At 35.8% G+C, this 23,977-nt stretch overlaps 1 protein-coding gene across 9 annotated transcripts in view; it reads right to left on the bottom strand.

The window, feature by feature from the left end:
* Positions 1 to 23,977, bottom strand: part of Stag1 (stromal antigen 1) — a 360,836-nt gene that overhangs the window by 245,595 nt on the left and 91,264 nt on the right. For 7 of the 9 annotated variants that reach the window (XM_006510924.3, XM_006510923.3, NM_001357265.1 and 4 more), the window contains 2 exons: positions 7,696 to 7,797; positions 410 to 512 (listed from right to left, as the gene is read on the bottom strand). The exons of 1 other annotated variant lie outside the window; for it this stretch is intronic. In XM_006510924.3, coding sequence (XP_006510987.1) covers positions 410 to 512; positions 7,696 to 7,724 — 132 coding nt within the window. In that variant the 5' untranslated portion in view covers positions 7,725 to 7,797. Of the gene's footprint in view, positions 1 to 409; positions 513 to 7,695; positions 7,798 to 7,949; positions 9,733 to 23,977 lie in introns of those variants that run through there. One more of the 9 variants, XM_030244172.1, reaches the window with a different exon arrangement.

Raw genomic sequence — 23,977 nt, 5'->3', positions numbered from 1 at the left:
ACTGTAAAGATGCCTCCCAAAGTAGTGACACCCTGCACTCTTCTAAATTTTCAACTCATGAATCATTAAGCCTATTTATTAAAACTTGCCTCGATCGTTAAAATACTACTATCAAAATGCACATTAAGGAGCTACCAGAAGGAAAAAAATGTTGAGGGCAAAGAGCAATATGTCTTAACTGCAATTCATTCAACATTCCCTCTGTGCTTTCAAGTACAGACAGTAGACAATGCTACAAATTTCCTTCTCTGAAACTGCTAAGCCAAAGCAAAGTTCCCAAGAATCTCTTCTGTTACAGGAATAAAAAGCATAAAATATTAACAGCATTAATACTAGAACTGACAAACAACTCATTTCAAGCTTATTTATGGGAAAGCATTGAAGCATAAAGATAAAATATAATACATACTGGAGGCCGGCCAGGACGACCCCTTTTTCTTTTTCCTTTGACCTCTGTTTCTTCAAGTTCGCTGCCAGCATCAGAGTGGGCAGTAGTTTCATTAGTTGAATCCCTAGAAAATGCCAGATTATTGTAGTGAACAAATTAACAAATAAATATAATGCAGCTCTGTTCTACTACTTCCCTGACAAGCAGCACTTTTAACATTTCTATTTTCAGAAATTTCAATAAACTAAAATGCATACACTCCCTATCCAATGTCATATATCACTAAAAAAATTTATCCCCCAAATAAAAAGGAATAAATTTAATGTGGAAATGACACCTACTAACTCTATAATATATAAAGTGTGACTGAAAGACTAATTCTGTAACAAAGAAAAATGGCTTGAAGGGAAATTTATGAACTCGTATAAGTATATCAGTATATGCTAGCAAATGTTTAAATTGTGCTTTTTTAAAAGAGCAGCACCTGAAAGATCAAATGATGTTCAATTATAAAAACTAAAATCATCTTGACTGTAAATTCCACTCAGCCAACTGGATGCCTTTTTTATGACTATTTTTGACAAACTCTTATTAGTGCTCTTTGGAATGACTAGGATAAGCACAGTGAAAGAGACACCTGTTGGAACAACTTGGCAGTCGATACAGTGACTTCTGTGCTGAGTCACAGAACAGCTCTCAGTACGGAAACAGTATCTCCAACTTTGAAAGCTATCACAGCTGACTGTCTGATGCACCTTTACCTTTCCTTCCACATCAGTAACAACTTATCATTTTGTTACATGCACAAATAACAAATGGAATCAGTACATGTAGAATTTGCTGGGGATTTTTGGTATAAATATTCTCTCAGTAACCAATTTCAAACTATCAACATGCCAACACTAGAAAGTGATAAACAGCATATGATTAAAATTTAATTCGAAATAAAGCAAAAAAGAAAATCAACTCATACCACATGTCTGAGGTAAAAATAACCTCAAGATAACAATAAATGACTTTGTAATTGTGAAATGGTGAATTTTGGATATTTTATATTAATGTGATTTATTTTTTTTTTAATTTCACAATATGTACTTGTGTGGTGTACAAGCATATGTTCATTCCACAGTACTCTTGCCTGTGAATACTTGTATTTAACCTCTAAGCCATTATCCCAGACACTGATTTACTTCATTTTAACTTCACACAATTAAACTTTTCACTATATTGTACTAAATTGCCTTACAAAATTCATAAATAGTCCATCTCTGATTCTGACTAATCAACAGCACTAAATTCTTCAGAAAATTGAAATAAAAGAAAGGCTGCACACCCACTAGTAAGTCTACCTCACAAATGTCTCAATGTGCTTCATTAATGCTCTTTTTAGTGTTGGTGTCCTTTTTGTTTTGAACTCTTCCTTAAAGTTCAATTCTTACTTTCTGTTCTGCTATTTTTATTGCACTACATTGCATTCCTTTGGAGATATTACACAGCTTCTATATAAGTAATTTTAATGCCTTAACAGAATATTTGCATGCATTCCACATCTTTAATTCAAGAGTATTAACTTGAATGAATGAAAGGCTTCTTTAAAAGTCACCTCAAATTCAAAACTAGAATTAAATCCAATTAGACTTGACTTGCTTCTGGATCTATATCCAGCTATTTTCCATCTATAACAGCTATGTTCAAAAGACAATTTTACTTTTTTTTTCCAGGTAAAACAGTGAATTTAATCAGGATTACTTAGAGCAGTATGAACAGTCTTCAGAGGCACTTACACCATGTAGGACAAAATGAAAATCTCCCCAGCAAACATTAACTGTATATACACCCTTAAAGAGGTGAGTGGCCTTGTGAGCCACTACCACCCCAGCAAACATTAACTGCCAATAAATCCTACAGGAAGAGACAGGGTCTCATGAACTCTCTCTCCTAGCCTTTAGCTACCTATAACTGTTGGGAAAGTTAGAGCCTTGTGACACCTCTCTACTAGTAATCTTATTGTTTCCTTTTGGATTTTGTGGGAGAGGGATAACCTTCAAAAAATCTGAACTATTAGCAGTTCTCTATCCATCCTTGATCTAGTTTAGTCATTCTTATTTATTCCAATTCTTCATTTGCTCTTATTCTTCATTACAGTACCAACAAATTCTCATGTGGGTTAGCATATACTGCTCTAAGGATGTTTTAGGAAAACATATACATAAAAAATAAAAAAACTTTTTTACTATCTGAGTTTTATAAATGAGATCATCTAATAAACTGATCCACAGTCACAGATCTAATACATGATAGAGGCAGTTAAATTTCAAACAAAACTTGAGTTCTTGTATTTCTATGGGAGGATACTGACATGCAAATGTTTTGTATTGATGTTAAGTGGACAAACTAGCTCAAAGCTTCTGACATTAGAGATGCTGCACCACAGCCACAGGAGAAAGCCAGCTTCATCGTACAGTAAGCCAACCATTAGTGAGATTCGCTTGTGCTGGAATAATACACTTTCATAACAAAAGAAATCAGCAGGTAAGTACTGATTAAAGTCAACTGCAGCCAGTTTTAAAAATCAAAATATTGTTGACAGCTTGTACACTTTTTTGTATGTATGCTTACTTATTAGCATGTAGAGTAAGCCCTTAATAACAAAGAGTGAGAAAAGACTTAAGAACACACAAAAAAAGCTGTATTTTCCTCACTGCAGCCCTTCTGTCTCACTCTGGACCATACTACTAACAGTCAGATTAATACTACTAACAGTCAGATTAATACTACTAACAGTCAGATTAATACTACTGACAGTCAGATTAATATCCTTCTACAGTGGGGAGAGAGGAGTGAGTGGTTATGAGTCCTTGGTTCTTGCACAGGACCCAAGTTCAGTTCCCAGCACCTACATGGTAGCTAACAACTCTCTGTAAAGCCAGTTTCAAGGGATTTACCTTCTGGCTCCCACAAGCACCAAGCATGCATGTGCTACATATATACGCATAAAGGTAAAACACTGATAATACATATTTATGGAAATAATGTTAAAAATAAATACCTATTAAAATATTTTCTATGTGTGTATACACAATAAATATATATTTCAATATGTGTATGTATATATACACATATGTATGTATATATATATAGATATATGCATATCTGTGTTCCAATTTAAGTCTTAAGTAGCTGAATATATTCCAAACTACTAATACAATAAACACATGGGGCTCCATAAAGTTAATGTAAGGCATGCAGAATTTATTTGAATATTCTTTTATCAATGACCACCCAGGATAACTGAGTATTGCACTATTATAAAAGTATCTGAATCAACTATCCACATAGATAAGTTAGTCATACTATATATCCCAAGTTCTATTTAAGATGGATACAGCAGAAATACTGGGACAGTGATACACAAATTCAAATTTTGAACAGTTTCTTTTCAATCTCTATAAATGGACCACATTCACATTTGCAAAATTATAGGACATCAGCAATAATTATATAATATCATGTTATATCTTATAAAATTGTCATCTTCACCAGTCAATTTAGCAACTTAGGCTTATATACTACAAATTCTTCCTAACACATCTTACTAGTGCTAACCATTCTACTCCTGTAATTACTACACTGCATTCACAGTTATTTATTAATTATACATATCTTATTATGTTCTCTTTACCAAACCCTGAAACCTCAGTTGTTTTCCACTGCTAGGGGAGAAGAAGAATACATTTCTTAAGTGACTTGGGGATCTATTATGATTATTATTTATCTCTATTCACAAGCCTAATTTCATATAACCCTCAAAAAATTAATAATAAAGAAGTTACAGCTGGGAATGGTGTGAAGTAGCAGAGTGCTTGTCTAGCATGTGTGAGGCCCAAGTTCAATTCCCAGTACTGCCTCACCTGTCAAAGTATTAAGTGTGTTAAAATTTTCATAATACAACCATTTCCTGCATAATGCCAGTAACTATATATTTATGGCTAGTTCATTAATACCTACAAACCCAATGACAGAAAGGCATGAGTCTGTAGACATACAGTATTTGTCAAGAGCTAGGATACTCACAGAATATAAATATAGAATAACATAATATTTTGACACTGCTTAATAATAAAAAAGACCAATTACAGAAAAATCCATCAGTAATTATAGTATGTAAGCCAAAACTATAATAGTATGGTTAATCTGAAAAATGGTCTTTGTGTCTTTCCTATTCTCTGATTTTTTTACATTACTATTACTGAAAAACTAAAAAATTTAAGTTTGAATCTAAAAAAAGGCTTCTGGCAGAGGAAATAAAGATAGCACAGCACTAAGGAAGCAGTATGGATACTGTTAGCTTCTTTTGGCCAAACATACAATAATAATTGAGAGCCAAACATTACAGAGCAGGAAAGATATGGACATTGTAGAGGTTCCATGAAAAATATGAGTATGGCTGGGGGTGCTTAGTACCACCATTTAAAAAAAGTACGTGCACTGCAATGTAACAGCAAGCGATGCGTTACTGGCTGTCAGGAGTCAACCTCCTCACCCACTATACCTGCACAGGATTAACAAGAGAACCTAGAGACATATTTCTCTGAAGAAACTCCAATTGGCTGCTCAAAACCTCCATGTTCAAACAGCTTACAAGGGCCACTTGGGAATCTGAGTGCAGTTGCAGTGGTAGCAGACCCTACATCATTTACATAATGTTGGGTTTGCTGGTATGCAAATATGAGGTAAAGAGCAAATGTGAGCTATTTTCATGGATGTAAGAATCATGAGGGCTTCCAGGGGATTTCAAAAGAAAGGGGAGACACATCAGCAACCACTGGCAAGGAGCTGAGGGAAGCTGTGCCGGTGAGGCTGAAGCTATAATGGAGACAACATAGTCAGAGATGACAAGAACATAGAGGAAGCTCCAGGTCCAGCAAAATCAGTACACAAGTGTGGCCATAAAAGCAGCAACTGACCAAGCTCTTTGGTGTTCATAACACTACCATGTGCTCAGAATTACAAACATAGAGCTATAGGATTTAATGTTTTGCTGCTGGGTTTTAGTCCTACTTTGGTTTAATTTCTTTATTTTGTTTTCCTATTTACCCTATTGGGAATAGGAATTTTTCTTGTGACATAGTATCTTGGAAGTGGGTAAATGAGTGTTTGGATTTATAACTGATTTTGTTTTGTTATCACATAGGAGATTTTTAATCTGAACAAGATCAATGCTGAAACAGAAAAGACTCTATGGGCTATTGAAACAAAAAGAAATATGCATTTCGCATTATGAAATGAGCATGAGGAACCAGAGGAAGAATTTTATGATTTGAGCATTTCCTAAAGTCCTGTATCTTAAAGGTGTGGTCACTAGCCTATGGCACTAGTAAAGGTGGTGGGTCCTATAAGAAACGAGACCTAGTAGATGCACATCAATGAAGGGGATTCTGGAGCTACAACTTTCCCTTGCCTCTGTTTCCCAGCCATATGGAGTAGACAGGTTGCTTTACCCGATATCCCCTACTAGGATAAACGGCCTTACCACAGGCCAGAAGATCACACAGGCAACAAGGTCAACTGATCCTAAGATAAATCTCTGAAATTGGAAATGGGAGGGGAAAAAAATCCTACTTCTAAGTAGACTGGTTCAGACATTTTTGTCACAATGACAGAAAGTTAACATAACAGCGTACATAGATAGATGAGTAGATTAAGTAATAACACAAACACAAAACTTAGACAAGTGTATACTCTTTAAAAGGTTTATTAAATCTTAACCAAGAATACCCTCTGCAGCTGCCTTACTCAACCAAGGCGCGTTCATCCAGCTCTCAGATTACCACTATGCAGTTATAGATTTACAACTTTGTGATTTTTTTTATTACAAACCACAATACTTAATACTAAATATTAACACTACATTCTTTTTAAGTACAAATATCACTCAAATAAGTCTGCTTCAAATTTTATGAGTAATTATGTGGGGAACCTGTCTAATTATCTAGTAAGTATGCTGCAAGTGGGGTATACAACAATATGACAGAAAAGCTTATTACTTTCGGAAGTGGTTAGGAAATTATGTGAAATATGTTGCTAGGAAAAAATTTGGAAATTTAAGAATACAGAGAAACACTTATCCTAATTATAAAGAATCAGAGGAGTTCTGCCAGACATATATCTAAAATAAAACATAAACAGACTGTTGGATGAGAAAGTAAGAGTTCCTAAGAACAGAGTAACAAAGAAAATACTACGCAGGGATCTCCAAACCCTGTATTATGCCTAAAATAAGGGGTAAAGAGGAATGGAGCAATTATATAGACAATACTTAAACCTTATTGTCTACATTTCAAAATCCTTATAAATACAAAGTATTATTGAACTATCAAACAGATAAAGGCACAAGAAAAGCTTTGTGTCTTAAAGCTGCTAAGAGAGCAACCAGAAGGTCATCTCCTGGAGAGACATTTGTAACTGAAATATAATCAAAGCAATAACTACTTAGATGATTATCCTTTTATTGTAGCTCAATTAGCATTATCACATGAGACCAAAATACATGGATCCTCAATTTACAGATTGATGCAAATTATAAAAGAAATAATATCTGCTGTTAAATGACTGTGACATTTTCTAAAAATTCTAAAATAATATCCAACTCTATCCAACAAACCAACAAATCTAATAATCAATCTCTCTCTTTCTCTTCTTTCTCTCTCTCTCTCTCTCTCTCTCTCTCTCTCCCTTTCTTTCTCTCTCTCTCTCTCTCTCTCTCTCTCTCTCTCTCTCTCTCACACACACACACACACACACACACACACACACACACACACCAACCGGTTTTGCCTGAGATTTTTCAAAAAACCAGAATGCCTCAAAAATATAACAGAAGGAATCTTAGTAGGAGAAATTAAAACAGTAAATGTGTTTTTAAAAGGACAATATAAGATAAAGTTTAATAAATGTGTTATTTTCAATAGCAAGACTGAATATCTTGACTTTCCAAACAATACAGTTACTAGCATAGCAAAGAACAAAGAAACTGGAATCAGTATACAGGAAATAAATACAGCTGTAATTCAATTTATAACAAATCAGTATAATAGCTGGCTGACCCCTGATACAAAAACATTAATACCTGACTTTAGCATCAGAAAACATGCTGACATTTCAATAGCAAAGGCAGAGTAATCCCATGCCCTAATATTTAGATTTCAAATATACTGTCTCAATAACAGAACATATTTGATATATTTCATCAGACCCTGTAATACTGACTCATTTCTCTAGACGATAAATAAAAGTATGATACTTACTGTAACACTGGTAACTCTGAAGTAATCATTGCTGGAGAAGCTATTCCACAGTACAGAAATTTCTGTATAATTCAAACTGGTTATTCAACCTCAAAGTCACACCTGTTAATTTAAAAAAAATTATTTTTAAATAAAATAAATATATCATGAAATATCAATCCATCACACTTATGATCACACTATTTGATATTTATCCAAAATAGTTAAAATCCTACATTTACAAAGAAGCTTAGACAAAGATATTTATTATATACCTTTATTCATAACTGATCAAAGTTGGGATCAACCAAGAAGTCCTTTAGAAGGTGAGTAGGTAAAAAAGCTTTGGTATCCAAGTATTATTAGATGTAGAAAACAATTGCTCCAACAAGACATAAAATTAAAAATGAAGAACCTTTAAATAAAAGGAGCCATCTGAAAAGACTGCATATTGCCTAACTCTGATTACCTAACATTCTTGAGAAGGTAAAACTTTGGCTGTCAGTGATTGTTGGAAGTTAGGGTGCAGGTGGAATCACCAAGTAAAGAGGGCTGTTAGCACAGTGAAACACTTCTAAACAAGAGGTAAATATCATTGTGCATTTGTCAAAATCTGTATGCTATATAACATCAACATAATGAAGAACAGACTCTGGATGGTAATGGCAAGTATCAATACAACAGGGCCAACAGCTGTAATAAGTATACAACTCTGAGGTAGCAAATGTAGGCATGAGGTACCAAACATTAGATTCCTGTATTTTCTCCACAAATTCACTGTAAATCTAAAACTGCTCTGAAAACAGGTCTGATTTTTTAAAAAAGAACAAAATACACAGGCCTAAAAACAGAATAGCATGGATGCAGGAAACCACGATACAAAAGCAAACAGAAAATACACCTAAAGCTGAGTGAAATCCCCAGACAAGGCCAAGGAAATCCTAAACTATAACACAGAAGAAAAAAATAAAAAAGAATACGTTTTTTTTTCCTTTTTCTGGTTTTTGAGAAACCTGGAACATGCACTATAGACCAGGCTGGCCTTGAACTAACAGAGATGCCTCTGCCTCTGTCCCTCTGCCGCTCTGCCGCTCTGCCCCTCTGCCCCTCTGCCCCTCAAGTGCTAGGATTAAAGGTGTGTGCCACCACTACCCTGCTGAAAGCTTTTTTAAAAAATGCAAAAACCAGAAAATTTCCAAGCAGAATATTCCAAAGTATAAAATTTGCCTAAAAAGCTAACTACAGATAGAGAGATCTTAATGTGCATGACACATCAAACGGGAAAATAAAAATTACAACAGATTTCTTGATGGAAACTATATACACATGAAGACAATTTTCAAATGCTGACAGAAAATAAGTCAACTCTGATTTATATACTAAATCAACAAAAATTAGGCAAGTAACAACACAGAAAGTAGCAGAATAGTGGAGGGAGGGGAAGGGAAAGGGACAGAGAGAGAGAGAAAGAGAGAAAGAGAGAGAGGGGGGAGAGGAAGAGGAAGAGAGAGAAGGAGAGAGAAGGAGAAAGGAGAGAGGAGAAAGAGAGAGAGAGAGAGAGAAGAAGGAGAGAGAGAGAGAGAGAGAGAGAGAGAGAAAGAGAAAGAGAGAGCGAAAGAGAAAGAGAGAGAGAGAGAGAAAGAGAAAGAGAAAGAGAAAGAGAAAGAGAAAGAGAAAGAGAAAGAGAAAGAGAAAGAGAAGGAAAAATCAGGTCTCCCTAAAAAGTAATTATTTGGTTAGTTAGCAAAATTGATCAACTCCGCCCTTCCCCCAAAAAGAGCTCTTACAGAAATCTTGAATCTAAAAAAACACAATAAAGAGTACCTAACAAAAGAAAAAAACTTGTGAATTTAAAACAACAAAACAACAATCCACAGCCTTTTGCTTACCCTGCCTACCATCACTGATTTCCCAAATAAAAAGGCAATTGGGAATAGCAGAACCATTTCTTGGTGTAGATGAAGGTATAAGGGGAAAAAAAACACAAGAAACTTGGTCTCAAAAATGGTAGCTGGTACCTGTTGAAAGGATTTTAGATGTATCAGAAATACCTTCATGCAACTAGAGATAGTCTATGACCCAGCTTCTTTTCTTTTTTCTTTTCTTTTTGTTTTTTTTCTTTTTCTTTTCTTTTCTTTCTTTCTTTTTTTTTTTTGTTTTTTTGTTTTTTTTGTTTTTTTGTTTTTCCGAGACAGGGTTTCTCTGTATAGCCCTGGCTGTCCTGGAACTCACTTTGTAGACTAGGCTGGCCTTGAGCTCAGAAATCCGCCTGCCTCTGCCTCCCAAGTGCTGGGATTAAAGGTGTGCACCACGACCGCCCGGCTATGACCCATCTTCTTAAACTGTGGTTCATAACCCCATCACATAACGAAATGTAGGATTATGAAAAATTGGCAAGAATATTCAATATATCAAAACTTAAAGACAAAACTCAAATATGCAATAAATCTGAGGTGTTTCTGACAGCACTTGCCCACACTGCGCTGTACAACTTTAATTTAGCCTGGGTTATAAACATATGTTATATACATTTTTTAATGCACTACCATTGTGGCTGAGATGCCAAGAAACACTATCTGAAACACCTTGGCTCAGACTCCAGACTATAACTGTTATCATCTAGATTGTTTTTAACTGTACATACAGCATTTTCTATTCTTACAAAAAAAATTATGTTTTAGTTAAAGAAAACAGTAATTTAATCTTCTACTACTATTATTCCGAAGGTTAAGTATCAAATCAGCGTACCTTCAGCTTGAATGATGTCTGAATTTTAAAAAGCTGCTTTTTGACTTGCTGATTTGAATTTTATTTTTAAAATCATTATTAGAATTTTGGTTTTAAATGAAAGCAGAATTTCCAAATACTTATCTAAATGGCCCTCAATATCGTGCTACTCTGTACTACGAATTCCTGTGAGATGAATGCTCAGCATTAATAATTATAAAAATGAAATGTCCATTAACTCTCAAAACATAAAGCATGCTTTGGTCCCTCAATCAGAATTTCACCTAAGATTTAATTTATCATGTAAAAATAAAGACCCTTTACATAAATTACGTAAACTTGGTTTTCTATTTAAATGTATATATTAAAATTTAATATATTTCTTAAAATTAAATGTATATATAAAAATTAGTATATTTCTTTATAAGTTATTTATCAACAAATGTTTGGTTTGTATGTCTATCTTACATAGCAATAAATTTTCTGAAACAGAGGGACAACTGAAAAAAGTCCAAGAACCCTAGACTGTGAAATGACCAGCAGACAACCAAAAAGGCAAGCTCAGAAATAAAAACTGAATACAAAAATTCTAGAATTATTATCTACATACATATGCAGGCTCAGAACTGGGTACCTGCCTGATGTCAAAGAAAAGAATAAACTGGAATCTCTCAATATCTGCTTAAGTTTGTGTTAGTAAAATGTCAATCAAGATAAAAGCAGACAGACCCACAAGTGAACAACATACTGAAACAATGAATATTTTGGCTAATAAACCAACTTATAAACAAAACCTATTTTCCACTTTGATTTCACGTCTTCAGTGAAACCTGTCATATTAGTTATTTGTTAATCAGGATTAACATCTGACCACCAATAAGAAAGATAATCTTTGTTTAAGAAAAATACCGTGCATAACCCTTAGTAGACATCCATCATCAAAACCGTGAGGCTGGGGTAATTTACAGAATTCAATATTTAAGATTTTAATAAAAACCATTACAAGATATAATTAAAATAAAATGAAGGACCCATTTTCACTTAAAAAAAATTCCTTAAAGAATCACAGACATTGCATACAGGAGACAAACATTCCAACTATCTCCAAGAAGACATTGAGAACAAAGAAAATTGGAGACTTTATGACAGAAAAATTCCACTGTCAATAAAAACAGAAATCTAAACATCTAAAAAGGTCAATGAACACAATGTGGATATAATCAAACAAAATGACAAAAGTCAGGGAAGATCCTGAAAGAATTAAAAAGGATGTGGGGATGCTCAGTGGGTAAATACAAATAAAAGGTTATTTTATTGTGACTTGTAAGTCCTGTATTTGGATGACCCATGACTGATTGAATCATCAAGATATGATGTTTTCTTGCAATGTCTTTGGCTTGGTAATTAGATACAGTCAATTTAAAACCAAACAGTTTTAGAAATTTTTATCTCCCAAAAAAAAATTCACTTTAGTTAACATGTAAAGACATAGGAACCTGTACAAAACTCACCAATCTTTATGTACTCAGGAAGAAGTGCTTAATAAATGCAAAGCGGCAGCAACTTAATCATCAGGGAAATGCAAATCAAAACAACCCTAAGATTCCACCTCACACCAGCCAGAATGGCTAAGATCAAAAATTCAGGTGACAGCAGATGCTGGCGAGGATGTGGAAAAAGAGGAACACTCCTCCATTGCTGGTGGGATTGCAAGCTTGTACAACCACTCTGGAAATCAGTCTGGCAGTCCCTCAGAAAATTGGACATAGTACTACCTGAGGATCCTGCAATACCTCTTCTGGGCATATATCCAGAAGATGTTCCAACTGGTATGAAAGACACATGCTATGTTCATAGCAGCCTTATTTATAATAGCCAGAAGCTGGAAAGAACCCAGATGCCCCTCAACAGAGGAATGGATACAGAACATGTGGTACATTTACACAATGGAGTACTACTCAGCTATTAAAAAGAATGAATTTATGAAATTCCTAGGCAAATGGATGGACCTGGAGGGCATCATCCTGAGTGAGGTAATCCAATCACAAAAGAACTCACACAATATGTACTCACTGATAAGTGGATATTAGCCCAGAAACTTAGAATACCCAAGATACAAGATACAATCTGCAAAACACATGAAACTCAAGAAGAACGAAGACCAAAATGTGGACACTTTGCCCCTTCTTAGAATTGGGAACAAAACACCCATGGAAGGAGTTACAGAGACAAAGTCTGGAGCTGAGACGAAAGGATGGACCATCTAGGGACTGCCATACCCAGGGATCCTTCACATAATCAGCCTCCAAACGCTGACACCATTGCATACACTAGCAAGATTTTGCTGAAAGGACCCTGATATAGCTGTCTCTTGTGAGGCTATGCCGAGGCCTAGCAAACACAGAAGTGGATGCACACAGTCAGCTATTGGATGGATCACAGGGCCCCCAATGGAGGAGCTAGAGAAAGTAACCAAGGAGCTAAAGGGATCTGCAACTCTATAGGTGGAACAACAATATGAACTAACCAGTACCCCCCCCCCCCGAAGCTCATGTCTCTAGCTGCATATGTATCAGAAGATGGCCTAGTCGGCTATCAGTGGAAAGAGGCCCACTGGTCCGGCAAACTTTATCTGCCTCAGTACAAGGGACCACCAGGGCCAAGAAGTGGGAATGGGAGGGTGGGGGAGTGTGGGGGGGACTTTTGGGATAGCATTGGAAATGTGACTGAAATAAATACCTAATAAAAAAATGAAAAAAAAAAAAAAACAAATGCAAAGAGGTTAGAAAGCTCATATTAAGTAAATGAAATTTCAGTATATTTAATGTGGATAATTTTTTTCTTCTTTAAAAAAGGAGTTGGGTGGTGATGGTGGTGCATGCTTTTAGTCCCAACACTTGGGAGAGAGAGGCAGGTGGATACATTCCAGGAGTAAATTCCAGGAGAGCCAAGGATACATGAGAAACACTGTCTTGAAAAACCAGAAAAAGGACGGACGGACGGACGGAGGGAGGGGGGAGGGGAGGGATTTTTTTTTAACTGATTAAAGGTAGAAAATGACAGTTAAAACAGCAGTTGTTTTAAGATCTTTGTAAGGATTTATGCAATGCATCTTCCTTTTTCACAAATGTCTTTTTTTCTTAATAAAATAATTAACTTCCTATGGACAGGTAATTTTTTCCTATCTTATTCAATGTTATAATTATCATAAATAAAATTTCTTAAACATCTGAGTAAAATAACTAAGTGTGCTACTCATGAAAGAAATGTGAATCAAAACTACCACAGCTCATTTTAATGATACTAGCTATCAAAATAAAGATAAAAGGAATTCATGCTGGCAAGGATATGGAGAAAGAAAATGATGCAGCTATAAATTAGTATAGCAATGGAAAACTGTAACACACATACCAGAATAACCAAACTACTACACAGTCGAGTCATCCCAATGAGTATATATCCAAGAGAAAGAAAATTCAGTACGGCAAAAAGATATCGAAACTCGGTTGACCTAATTGTCTATAAATAGAAGTATCGATATAGAAAATGTGGTATGCATACACCATGCAAGGTAGTCTAGTTAACAGTAATGTACGGGAAAAAAAATTTTTTAAGATTTATTTATTGATTATATGTAAGTACACTGTAGCTGTCTTCAGACACTCCAGAAGAGGGAGTCAGATCTCCTTACGGATGGTTGTGAGCCACCATGTGGTTGCTGGGATTTGAACTCCAGACCTTCGGAAGAGCAGTCGGGTGCTCTTACCCACTGAGCCATCTCACCAGCCCCTGTACGGAAAATTTTAAAACATCTTGAGTAATTTTCAATGTTATCACCATAATAAAACTGTAAATGCTTGAGGTGATGGATCTGTTAATTACCCTGATTTGGTAATATATGCATCAAAACAGCATGCCCCATAAGCATACTGCATGTGTGTGTAAGGAAAGTACTCAATGAAATAAATAAAGGGCTTCTCAGTGATGGTGACTAGCTAAAGCAATGACAAAGATCAAGAAGGGTTTTCCACAGGGCATAAACAAGGGCTGAGACAGTGATCCATCAAAATGGAGGAGGAAAGGTTAGAAAATTCTCCACACCAGATTAAGTAGACTATTCTAAATTAAAGATCAATGAGAAAAAAATCAACAGCCTGTCTAACAATAAAAATAAAACCTCAAGATACTAACTTCTTTTACACTGTAACACCCTATATTGCATACATGAAAAATGTTTGCAAATAAAAACCAACAGGCTTGCCCACCAAAATTGCAAGAATGTTTCCCTACATTTTAATAAAAGTAATTTGCTGTGGTTTTTAAAAATTCCAAAATCACCACTAAATATCTCCAAAGACTGGGGGGGTGGGAGTGGGGGTTAGGAAATAATACTTCCTTTTAATTATTTTACTAACAGATCTACCTACTCATAAATCAAAACTGTTTGGCAATTTAACAGCCTAATTAAGAAAACCTACCATCAAATGTAATGATTATACATGGAAAATATAAAAATATTCCATTATGTTCTTGAACTAAAACAGGTATCTACTCTTACAGAGATTCTAAAAAAAGAGAAAACTTGTTTTTTAATTGCCCTCAGGATTAACTGATATAGCTTAGTGTTCAAGCACTAGTATTAATTTGGATCCCTAGAACCTTCTATAAATGTCTGGTGTTTAAGTGATAGCATGCCTGGAATTCCAATCTTGAAAGTTTTAAACAGAAGATCCCCGTAGCCAGCTGACTAGGAAGGCTGGCCATGTCCACAAAAGCATGCATGCACATGCATATTCGCCACACTCAGGAAAATGGAGGATAGCCCTCATCAAAATAAGTAATTACATATAGTCCTAAATTTTCATATAGAAATTACTTCAAAAGTACATAAACAACCCCTATTATATTAAAAGAAAAAATACAGAGCTGTACAGACACCTGGTTTTTAAGTACCAGTACCCATCTTGGGCAGCTCACAACCATTTGTGACACCAGCTGCAAAGAATCCAACATCTTCTGGTCTCTGAAGGCTTGGATATGTAACATAAACACACGCACACAAAACAGAAATTTCTGTGAAAAGGGTACCTATGTATTAACATGATACCACTGTTTTTGCTTCATAAAAGGTCAGCAATTATAGAGATTTGGGACTATTGAACTAACATCTTATGTTAATTAACTGGAGTATAACTGCAAATATTGTACTTCTAAATAAGGTCACACATAGAGGGGTGAAAGTTAAGACTTCAGCAAATGTTTTTGCAATAATATTCCTATAGCACTTACTTAAAATCATAAGAAATGTTGAGCAATGTATGTTACCTTTGTGCATTTTTTAATTAGTGCTAAAACAAGATAGTAAATAGATTAGAAAATAGTCTTGGTTTTACAAATTTCCTCTCATTCACGGGAGTAAACAATAAAAGTAATAAATGAAACAATTTTAGGTTGCAAATGATGTCAATGCTGGGTGATAAGATATTTTAAAAGGACAGACTCACTTTCCAAAGAAATGACATTTTGAGCTGAGTTTTGAAGGACATGTTTAATGGACAAAGCAGAATATTCTTTACAATAGAAAGCAAGTAATACCTTAATTTAGCAACAAAGCTGTATGTCAAAAGTACAACGTGGATACTTCTCAGGCCTAGTACTCTTGAAATTATTAGATAAACTTTAGAGATTTTATTGGTTTTAATTACTTTTATTTTACATAGAATGCCTGCTGTTCACACACATGTGTGCATGCCATGTGCAAGTGAGGATGTCAAGGACAATTTGGGGAGCCAGTTCTCTCATTCCACCCCTAAAGTCCAGAAATAGAAGTCAAGTCATCAGGTTTCCATGGCAAGGGCTTTACTTGCTGAGTCATCTCCTTGGCATGACTCCTCAGTTTAGAAACAATTTTATTGAACTATTTCAATTTTACTAGGTAATTTAAATTTGTATAGACCAGTAATAACTGAATTTATTGGTTCTACCCACAGTTCTAAAAGATATAACGTACCAACATTCAACCAGTGTAGCTTAAGTAAAGACAAGCTACTCCAACAGTATGAAGCTGCAATGATATATATGATAGTTCTGTATATACTATTAAATATGCTCTACAATTGGTAGAAAATTGGGAGAGGGATCTTTAGACAAGGTTAACATCATTGTTCATATTCTCCCAATAAAAAGGCTTTTCAAAATGCCAACGGGTTTTGAAACTTAGTGTAGAAAAAAAAGTTATATAAGGTATATGTATAAATTTCCCAAGTCAACCATAGTTTCAACTCGACTCACTGTAGCTCCATGTCTGCCAGCTGCCTAAGGCAATCATGCTCCTGATCAAGACTGAACTATTTGTTTCTCTAGCAGAACCCAGCACTAAGCTCACTAACTTTGAAAGCATAAAAATTCATGGAAATGTCCAAAATGACTGTACTAGGAAATACACAGCTATGATCTCGCTGATAGAGCTTATACAATGAATACATATTTATATAACTATACTTTAACACAACTAAGTTTAATGAGGACCTATATATATAAAATGGTAAATTCATCAAACCCTTTATGTCTCAATTCTTACAACTATACAGTGTGTCTATCATGTGAATGTGAATATATATACTATATGCAAATATACAGACATGAACTTCAGTTATTATCTATAACTTTCTCATATCATTTTTAGTAAGTCTACAAATAAATGATCCATTTAACTCCCTTATTAACTTTTTTAGCCTTGATCATCCTATATTGCCTATCATGTCAAAGTCTAAGCCTATACTAGGCCCACATTATCCCTTAACAATTAGTGTGCAATATTATAAGAATCAGAACCTTGAAAACTGATACCACTACAAATTTCAGTCTGAATATTCAAGCCTTCAGTTATGACTTCAGAAAATGGAGCAACCTCTTATTTTATTCTTATTCCATGCCCCTGTGAGTTAATTATATCATTCTCCTCTAACTCCTTCCCTAAACAGGCAGAACTACTGAAGATGCCTTAAAATATATAAAGGCTGTCAATGCTCTACCCTTGCTAAACACAGCACTATCAGTTTCCCTTGACACAAAAAAAACAAAAAAACAAAACCCAGCTTATAGTTTGCTCTGACCTTTCTCATTCTTACTGACTAAAGAAATACACATATTCACTATTTAAAGCAACCACTCCAATAACATTCCTACTGGAAAGTCTCTAAAAAAATATTTTAAAACATTAAGGAATTATTGAAAGTATTTCCTAAAATTATCTTTAACAGATATGCTACCCAGCTTTATATCACTATGGCACAATAACTGAGATAAAGCCAGACAAGGTAGCACATATCTATAATACTACCACTCAAAAGACTGAAACAGGAGGGGGTATACATTATTGGCCATCATGGTCTAATATGTAGATATCCTGACTAAGAAAAAAACAAATTTTAAAACTGACATAAACTACTACAGAAGCAAATTCTGCTTCACAATTTCTGAGGTTCTAGTCCATAGTTAACCCTCTTTATGGTCCTATAGTAGGGTGGACATCATGACAGCAAACACAGAGAGCATGAGGAAGAGGCTGAGGACAGAAACACCTTTCAAGACAATGTGCTGGCTACTTTTTTGACACAAGCTAAAGTCATCTAAGAGGAAGAAGTCTAAATCAGAAAATGCCTACAAAATATCTGGCTATGGGCAAGCCTATAAGGCATTTTCTTAATTAGTGATTGCTGGGAGAGGGCCCAGTCCCCTGTGAGTGAGGCCATTCCAGGGCTGGTGGTTCTAGGTTCTATAAGGGGTCTGAGAAAGTCATGAGGAGCAATCCAGTCAACAGCTCTCCATGGCCTCTTCATCAGTTCTTGCCTCCAGGTTCCTGCTCTGCTTGAGTTCCCGATCTAACTTCCTTCAATGATGAACAGTGACTTGGAAGCATAAGCCAAATAAACTGTTTCTTCCCCCAGGTTACTGGTCATGGTGTTTCATCACAGCATTAGTATCCCTAAGTAAGACAGCAGCTTTCCTCCAGTAATTCAACCCCTCCAACTCAGCCTTACCATCAAATATCACACTCAGCTCTCTCTTTCATAAGCTAATCACACTGCAACCTTCTCACTGACAAACACAAAAATTCAACACATGAGCTTTTGGAGAGGTATTTGCCAACTTCAATATATACCATTACTTTTATTCATAGTATGACATGGATTTGCTTCAAATTCATACATGGCAAAGGTATATAAGGAAAATAGTTATTAGCTGTGAGCTTGTAATTGTTAAACCCTGATAAAACTACATAGGCTCTTTTACTCAAAAACATGCTTCCTGGCTGGGGAAATGGCTTAGACATTGAAGTACCTGCCATACTAACACCAGGACATCAGTTTACATACTCAGTATCCTTTTTTTTTTTAATTGTATATATATGGGGGTTGGCAATGAATATGGGTGTCTACAGCGTCCAGTCCACTGGAGCTTCACTTATATCCCATGTGGTTCAGGAAACTGGACTTGGGTCTTCTTAACAACTGAGTAATGTCTTCAGTCTCCAGCCTCCAGCATTCTTATTGAAGGCAGGTACAGGGGTCATGGCTGGTACAGGGGACAAAGAAACAAGCAGATCTTCAGAGCTCACTGACCATTCAGCCTATCAGGATCAAGGGATGCCAGATACAGAGAGAGATCCCGTCTCAAAAAATTAAGGTGGAGAACAATCAAAGGGACACTCAACACTGACCTCTGGAATTTACACATGCACACACATGTGTGCAAGCTCATGCACAAGTTCACACACACCCATACAAATATGTCTAAAATTTGCCTTCATAAAAAACTAATATAACTGGGACTAAACAGATGCTTCAGCAGTTAAGAGTACATATTGGTTTTTCCAAAGACCCGAGTTTAACTCCCAGCAGCTACATTGGATGGCTCACAACTACCTATAATTCCAGCTCGGATTATCTGACTCCTCTATCCTCCCATGGATATGCGCATACCTGCATACACAAAATGCTTCTGTATTTTTCTTTTGAAGTGGGGTGTTACTGTATTGCCCTAGATGGCCTCTGCCTCACAAATGCTGAGACTAAAGGAGCACAACATAAAGCACAGTCTAAAATTGACACTAAACTGACAAGATTGTTAAGCAAGTAAAGAAAATTGTCACCAAGTAACCTCAGTTTGATTCCTGAGACCTATTTAGTAAAGAAGAGAACTACTAACTTCCACTGTCCTTTTATAAACACACAAACACACACACACAAGGGCAAGAGCATATACCACCAAAATAATTAATAAAATTTAATTTAAAATAGAATTGACTATTTCTAAACAGTGAAATTCTTTTAATCTTTATATCTTGCTTTTAGTTAATTATATGTATTTACCACAACAAACAAATATTACATATGTAGTATGAACAAATTCTTTAGGTCTATACAGACCTGAATGTAATCTCTCAAGACAGTAACATTGCTGAAATGTTACATACACATTCAGAACCTACAGAAACACTTTTTAAAGGCCTTTAATGTCTTTTTAAGCCATTTGTAACACTTCATTTTATATAATGAAGCTCTATTTTACAAATACTCGAGTAAAAGTATAGAGACAGAGTGGGTTTTTTTTTTTATGGTAATAACACAATGACCTTTTTGAGAAGGTCCAAACATCATAACTGAAGTACTTTTCAGTTCAGCTTGTCGAAATACTTCAGTTTTCCAACTGGATCTGGGATTATTGTTTCACTACCAGGTTTCCAGAGTGGTTAAGCCTGGATGCAATAAAGGCAGTGAGAAGGCTACTGTGATGGGACTATCGGGACTGTGAAAGGACTCCAGCAAGATGCTATTAACAAGTTAACAGAAGTCATGTGTCTAAGAAATATATACTGGGAGCCCTTAGCAACTGAACTAGATGAAGTACATTATAGTGACTATGAAAAGAGATTAATTTGGGGCAATGCATTCTGGTAGTATTACTGTAGTCCCAGCACTCTACAGATTGAGGCAGGAGGATCACAAATTCAAGACTACTCTAAGCTACAGATTGAGAATTGAGACCAGAGCCCCACCTTTTAGCTTATCAAATGAAGTCCTTCTTGTTACCAGAGATACAGCAGCCACCACGCCTGGCACAGACCCAGGCCCAGCCCAGGAAACTCATCTGTTACAGGTATCCAGCTTGATAAATCCTTAGAACCTCTTCTGCCAGTGCAATCCACAACTCTCAGGTTTTGCCTCAGCTGCACAACCTTTATGCTGGCCTAGACTGAAGCAGCATTTTTTGGTCACATCAAACATACACCCAATGAAAGAAGTCCACATTCACAGGTCACCTTATAAAAATATAAACAATATGAAAGACCTAGACACGCAAAACCTACCAATCTCATAAAAATGTTCCCCAATGACAATTATCTAAATGAACTTCAAGACACAGAACTTAAGAACACAAAGAACATAAATTTCATTGAAGAATTCCAAGAGTTTAAAGACACAAAAAGCTTAAATAAATAAATAGCTGCAATCAATATGCCCTTCCATAATAACTATTTTTTAATTTAATGTTCATTGGTGTTTTCCCTGCATGTCTGTGTGAAGATGTTAAATCATGTGGAATTGGAGTTACAGATTAAGTGTAAGCTGCCCTGTGAGTCCTGAGAATTGAACCCAGGTCCTCTGGAAGAGTAGCCATTGCTCTTAACAGCTGAGCCATCTCTTCAGCCCCATTAACTGTATATTACTGGCCTCAACTCCTGAATCAAAAGACAAAGGTTAGCAGAATGGACTAAGAAACAAAATCCATCTTTCTGCTCTCTACAAAATATTCAGATTTAAAGCAAACAGAAGGAAAGAAAAAAGTATTCCAAGCCAATAGAATCAGAAAGCAAGCAGATGTTGGTATCATAATAAACTTTAAAACAAAGCTAATCAAAAGAGATTAAAAGGGGGCAGGGAGGACACATCTTTGCAATCAAGGAAACAATAATTAATAAAGAAAATACAATCTAAAATACATACATCAAACTCTGGCAAGCTCAATATTAAAAAGCATACTACAAGAATTAAAGATGTTTAACTTAGTAAGAGTAACTTCACTACCTCATTTTCTTCTGTAGTTGTCCAGACCAAAATAAATAAATAAAAATGAATGACACTATAAATCAGATAAACCCAATATCTAAAGAATATTCCACTCCAACCAACTGGAGAATTTCTAATTACTACTAATTTAAAATTTCCATTTTATCCCAGTCAAAATAGCTAAGATCAAGAAAACAACTGTTGACAAATGCCATCAAGGATGAAGGGAAAAGGTAATTCTCATTTACTGTTGGGGGGGGGGATTGCAAACAAACTGGTACAGCCACAGGAGACATTAGTGTGGGGAATCTCAAAATGTTAAAACTAAATCTACTTTATGTCCCGTCTATGCCACTACTGTGCAGATGCTGAAAGGGCTTGACATCCTACGCTACAGATACTTGGCTCAGCCATGGTCATAACTCTTCTATTCACAATAGCTACAAAATGGGAAAAAACTAAATGTTCTCCAATAGACAAATGGATAATTAAAATGTGGTAGATATATATGATGAAATAGTACTCAGCTGTAAAGAAACTGAAATCATGAAATTTGCAGGTAAGTGGGTGGAACCAGGAAATATATTGATGAGGTACCCCAAGATTAGAAAGAAATAAAATACTGTGTGTTCTTATTTGTGGTTCCTAGCAATAATTTTCAAAATTAATAAATGACTTTTATTGACTGAGGAAGTATGCTGAGGCAGGGATTAAAGCTCTGGAGAGAAGTAGCAAACACAGGTACTTTGAAGGAGGAAATGGGGGAGAGGGAGGCTCTCAATGAGGAAGGTGGGAGGGAGAGCAACAGAGGCAAGAGGATGTCTGAAAAAAAAAATCACAGTGAATTATGGTTTGTTAACCTAAAATTACATCTAATATGTATAGTGTTAATATGCATGCATGCATGTATATATTACATATTTACTTATCAAATGAAATGACAACACTTGGGGTTGATAAAGTTCCCTCCAAGAGCCTCAGGTTACCTAGCAAAATTCCCAGTACCAAGAAACCTCCTTTCATGTTGTTGGTCAGAGGAAGACAAGTAAGCTTTCCAAAAATATACTGTTGCCCTTGGTTTTCTCCCAGAATTTTAAGGTAAGTTCCTGCTGCTGAAGACACAGGACTTGGAGGATCTAAGCTGGATCGTAATCCTAAATCTCCTCTTCTGCATCTTTCATAGTACTGAAGGTTCCAGCAAGCTGCCGAGGGAAAGAGCAATCAATAGTCCTTCTTAGCTGTGACACCCAGAAGCCACAAAGACCAGCAAAACATGATACCCACAAAGGTGAAACTATGACACTTTTAGCTTAGTGATAACAGCTGTCTAATTAGAAGTAAGGCCCATACAACAGGAAGGAATTTCTGCTTGACATTCTAAACCTGCCTGTTTTTCTCAATCTGCCGTATACTACAACCCTTTAATACAGTTCTTCATGTTGTGGTGACACCAAACATCATAAAACTATTTCACTGCTACTTCATAACTATAATTCTGCTATTGTTATGAGTCATAATGCAAATATCTGATATGCACAATATCAAAACCTCAAAAGTGTCATGACCCAGGTTGGCCTAGCAAACTATCCATGACTAGTGAGGCCATAGAACCTAGAGAAAAACCTATTACAACCACTTTCCCAAAAACAGTATAATCTCTGTATCATCAATATTTATCCGTACATCCACAGATGGGTGTGACCTTCAACCTTCAACAAAGATGCTTCTTTTTGCAGTAGAAGAAACCATTACAGGAAGCCAGAACTAGTCAAAACACAGAGAAAAACAGACCATGGGGTGTGTAGGCCTACAACAGAGCCCTATATCTAGCGCCTAGGGAATATTGCAGAAGTGGGAGTGAAAAGACTGTAAGAGGTAGAGTACCAGAACATACATACATACATGCATATATGAATACATGCATACATGCATATATGAATGAACGACAGGGAAGCTGCACCCATAAAAAGTCAACATTATTGCCTAAATAAGACCTGAACAAGGACACTAGTTGGCATGCTGACATAGATAAGGGACATCTCACAACCTTCCCTATATGAAAAGCTACAAGCAATTAATGATTGCTGAGAGAGGGAAAATGAGTCTTCCCCAGGAATTAACCTCAAATTATCCAATATCAAGTGGTTAGCCCTAAAAGCACATAAATATGAGCAACACCAAAAGGACTATGCAGATATTTATCTATTTAGATGTGTGCGTACAGCAAGAAAATTAAAGAAAGCAATAAAGGTAATCAAAGATAGACCCATGAGCAGACATATATATTTACAATTAAAATTTTTTCACTCTCCTGGCTAGTTTTTTGTCAACTTGACACAAGTTTAGAGTTATCTGGGAAGAGGGACTCTCAACTGGGAGGTGAGGGGAAGCCTACATAAAAACTGACTGTAGGCAAGTCTTTCAATTTGTTATTGATATAAAAGGGCCTTCTCCATTGTGGGTGATGCAACCCCCTGGGCAGGTAGAACCCTGGGTGTTAAGAG

Source organism: Mus musculus, chromosome 9, assembly GCF_000001635.26.
Source record: "Mus musculus strain C57BL/6J chromosome 9, GRCm38.p6 C57BL/6J".
Classification (NCBI taxonomy): domain Eukaryota; kingdom Metazoa; phylum Chordata; class Mammalia; order Rodentia; family Muridae; genus Mus; species Mus musculus.
Note: the sequence above shows the minus strand (reverse complement) of the source record. Positions and strands in the feature narration are given on the sequence as shown.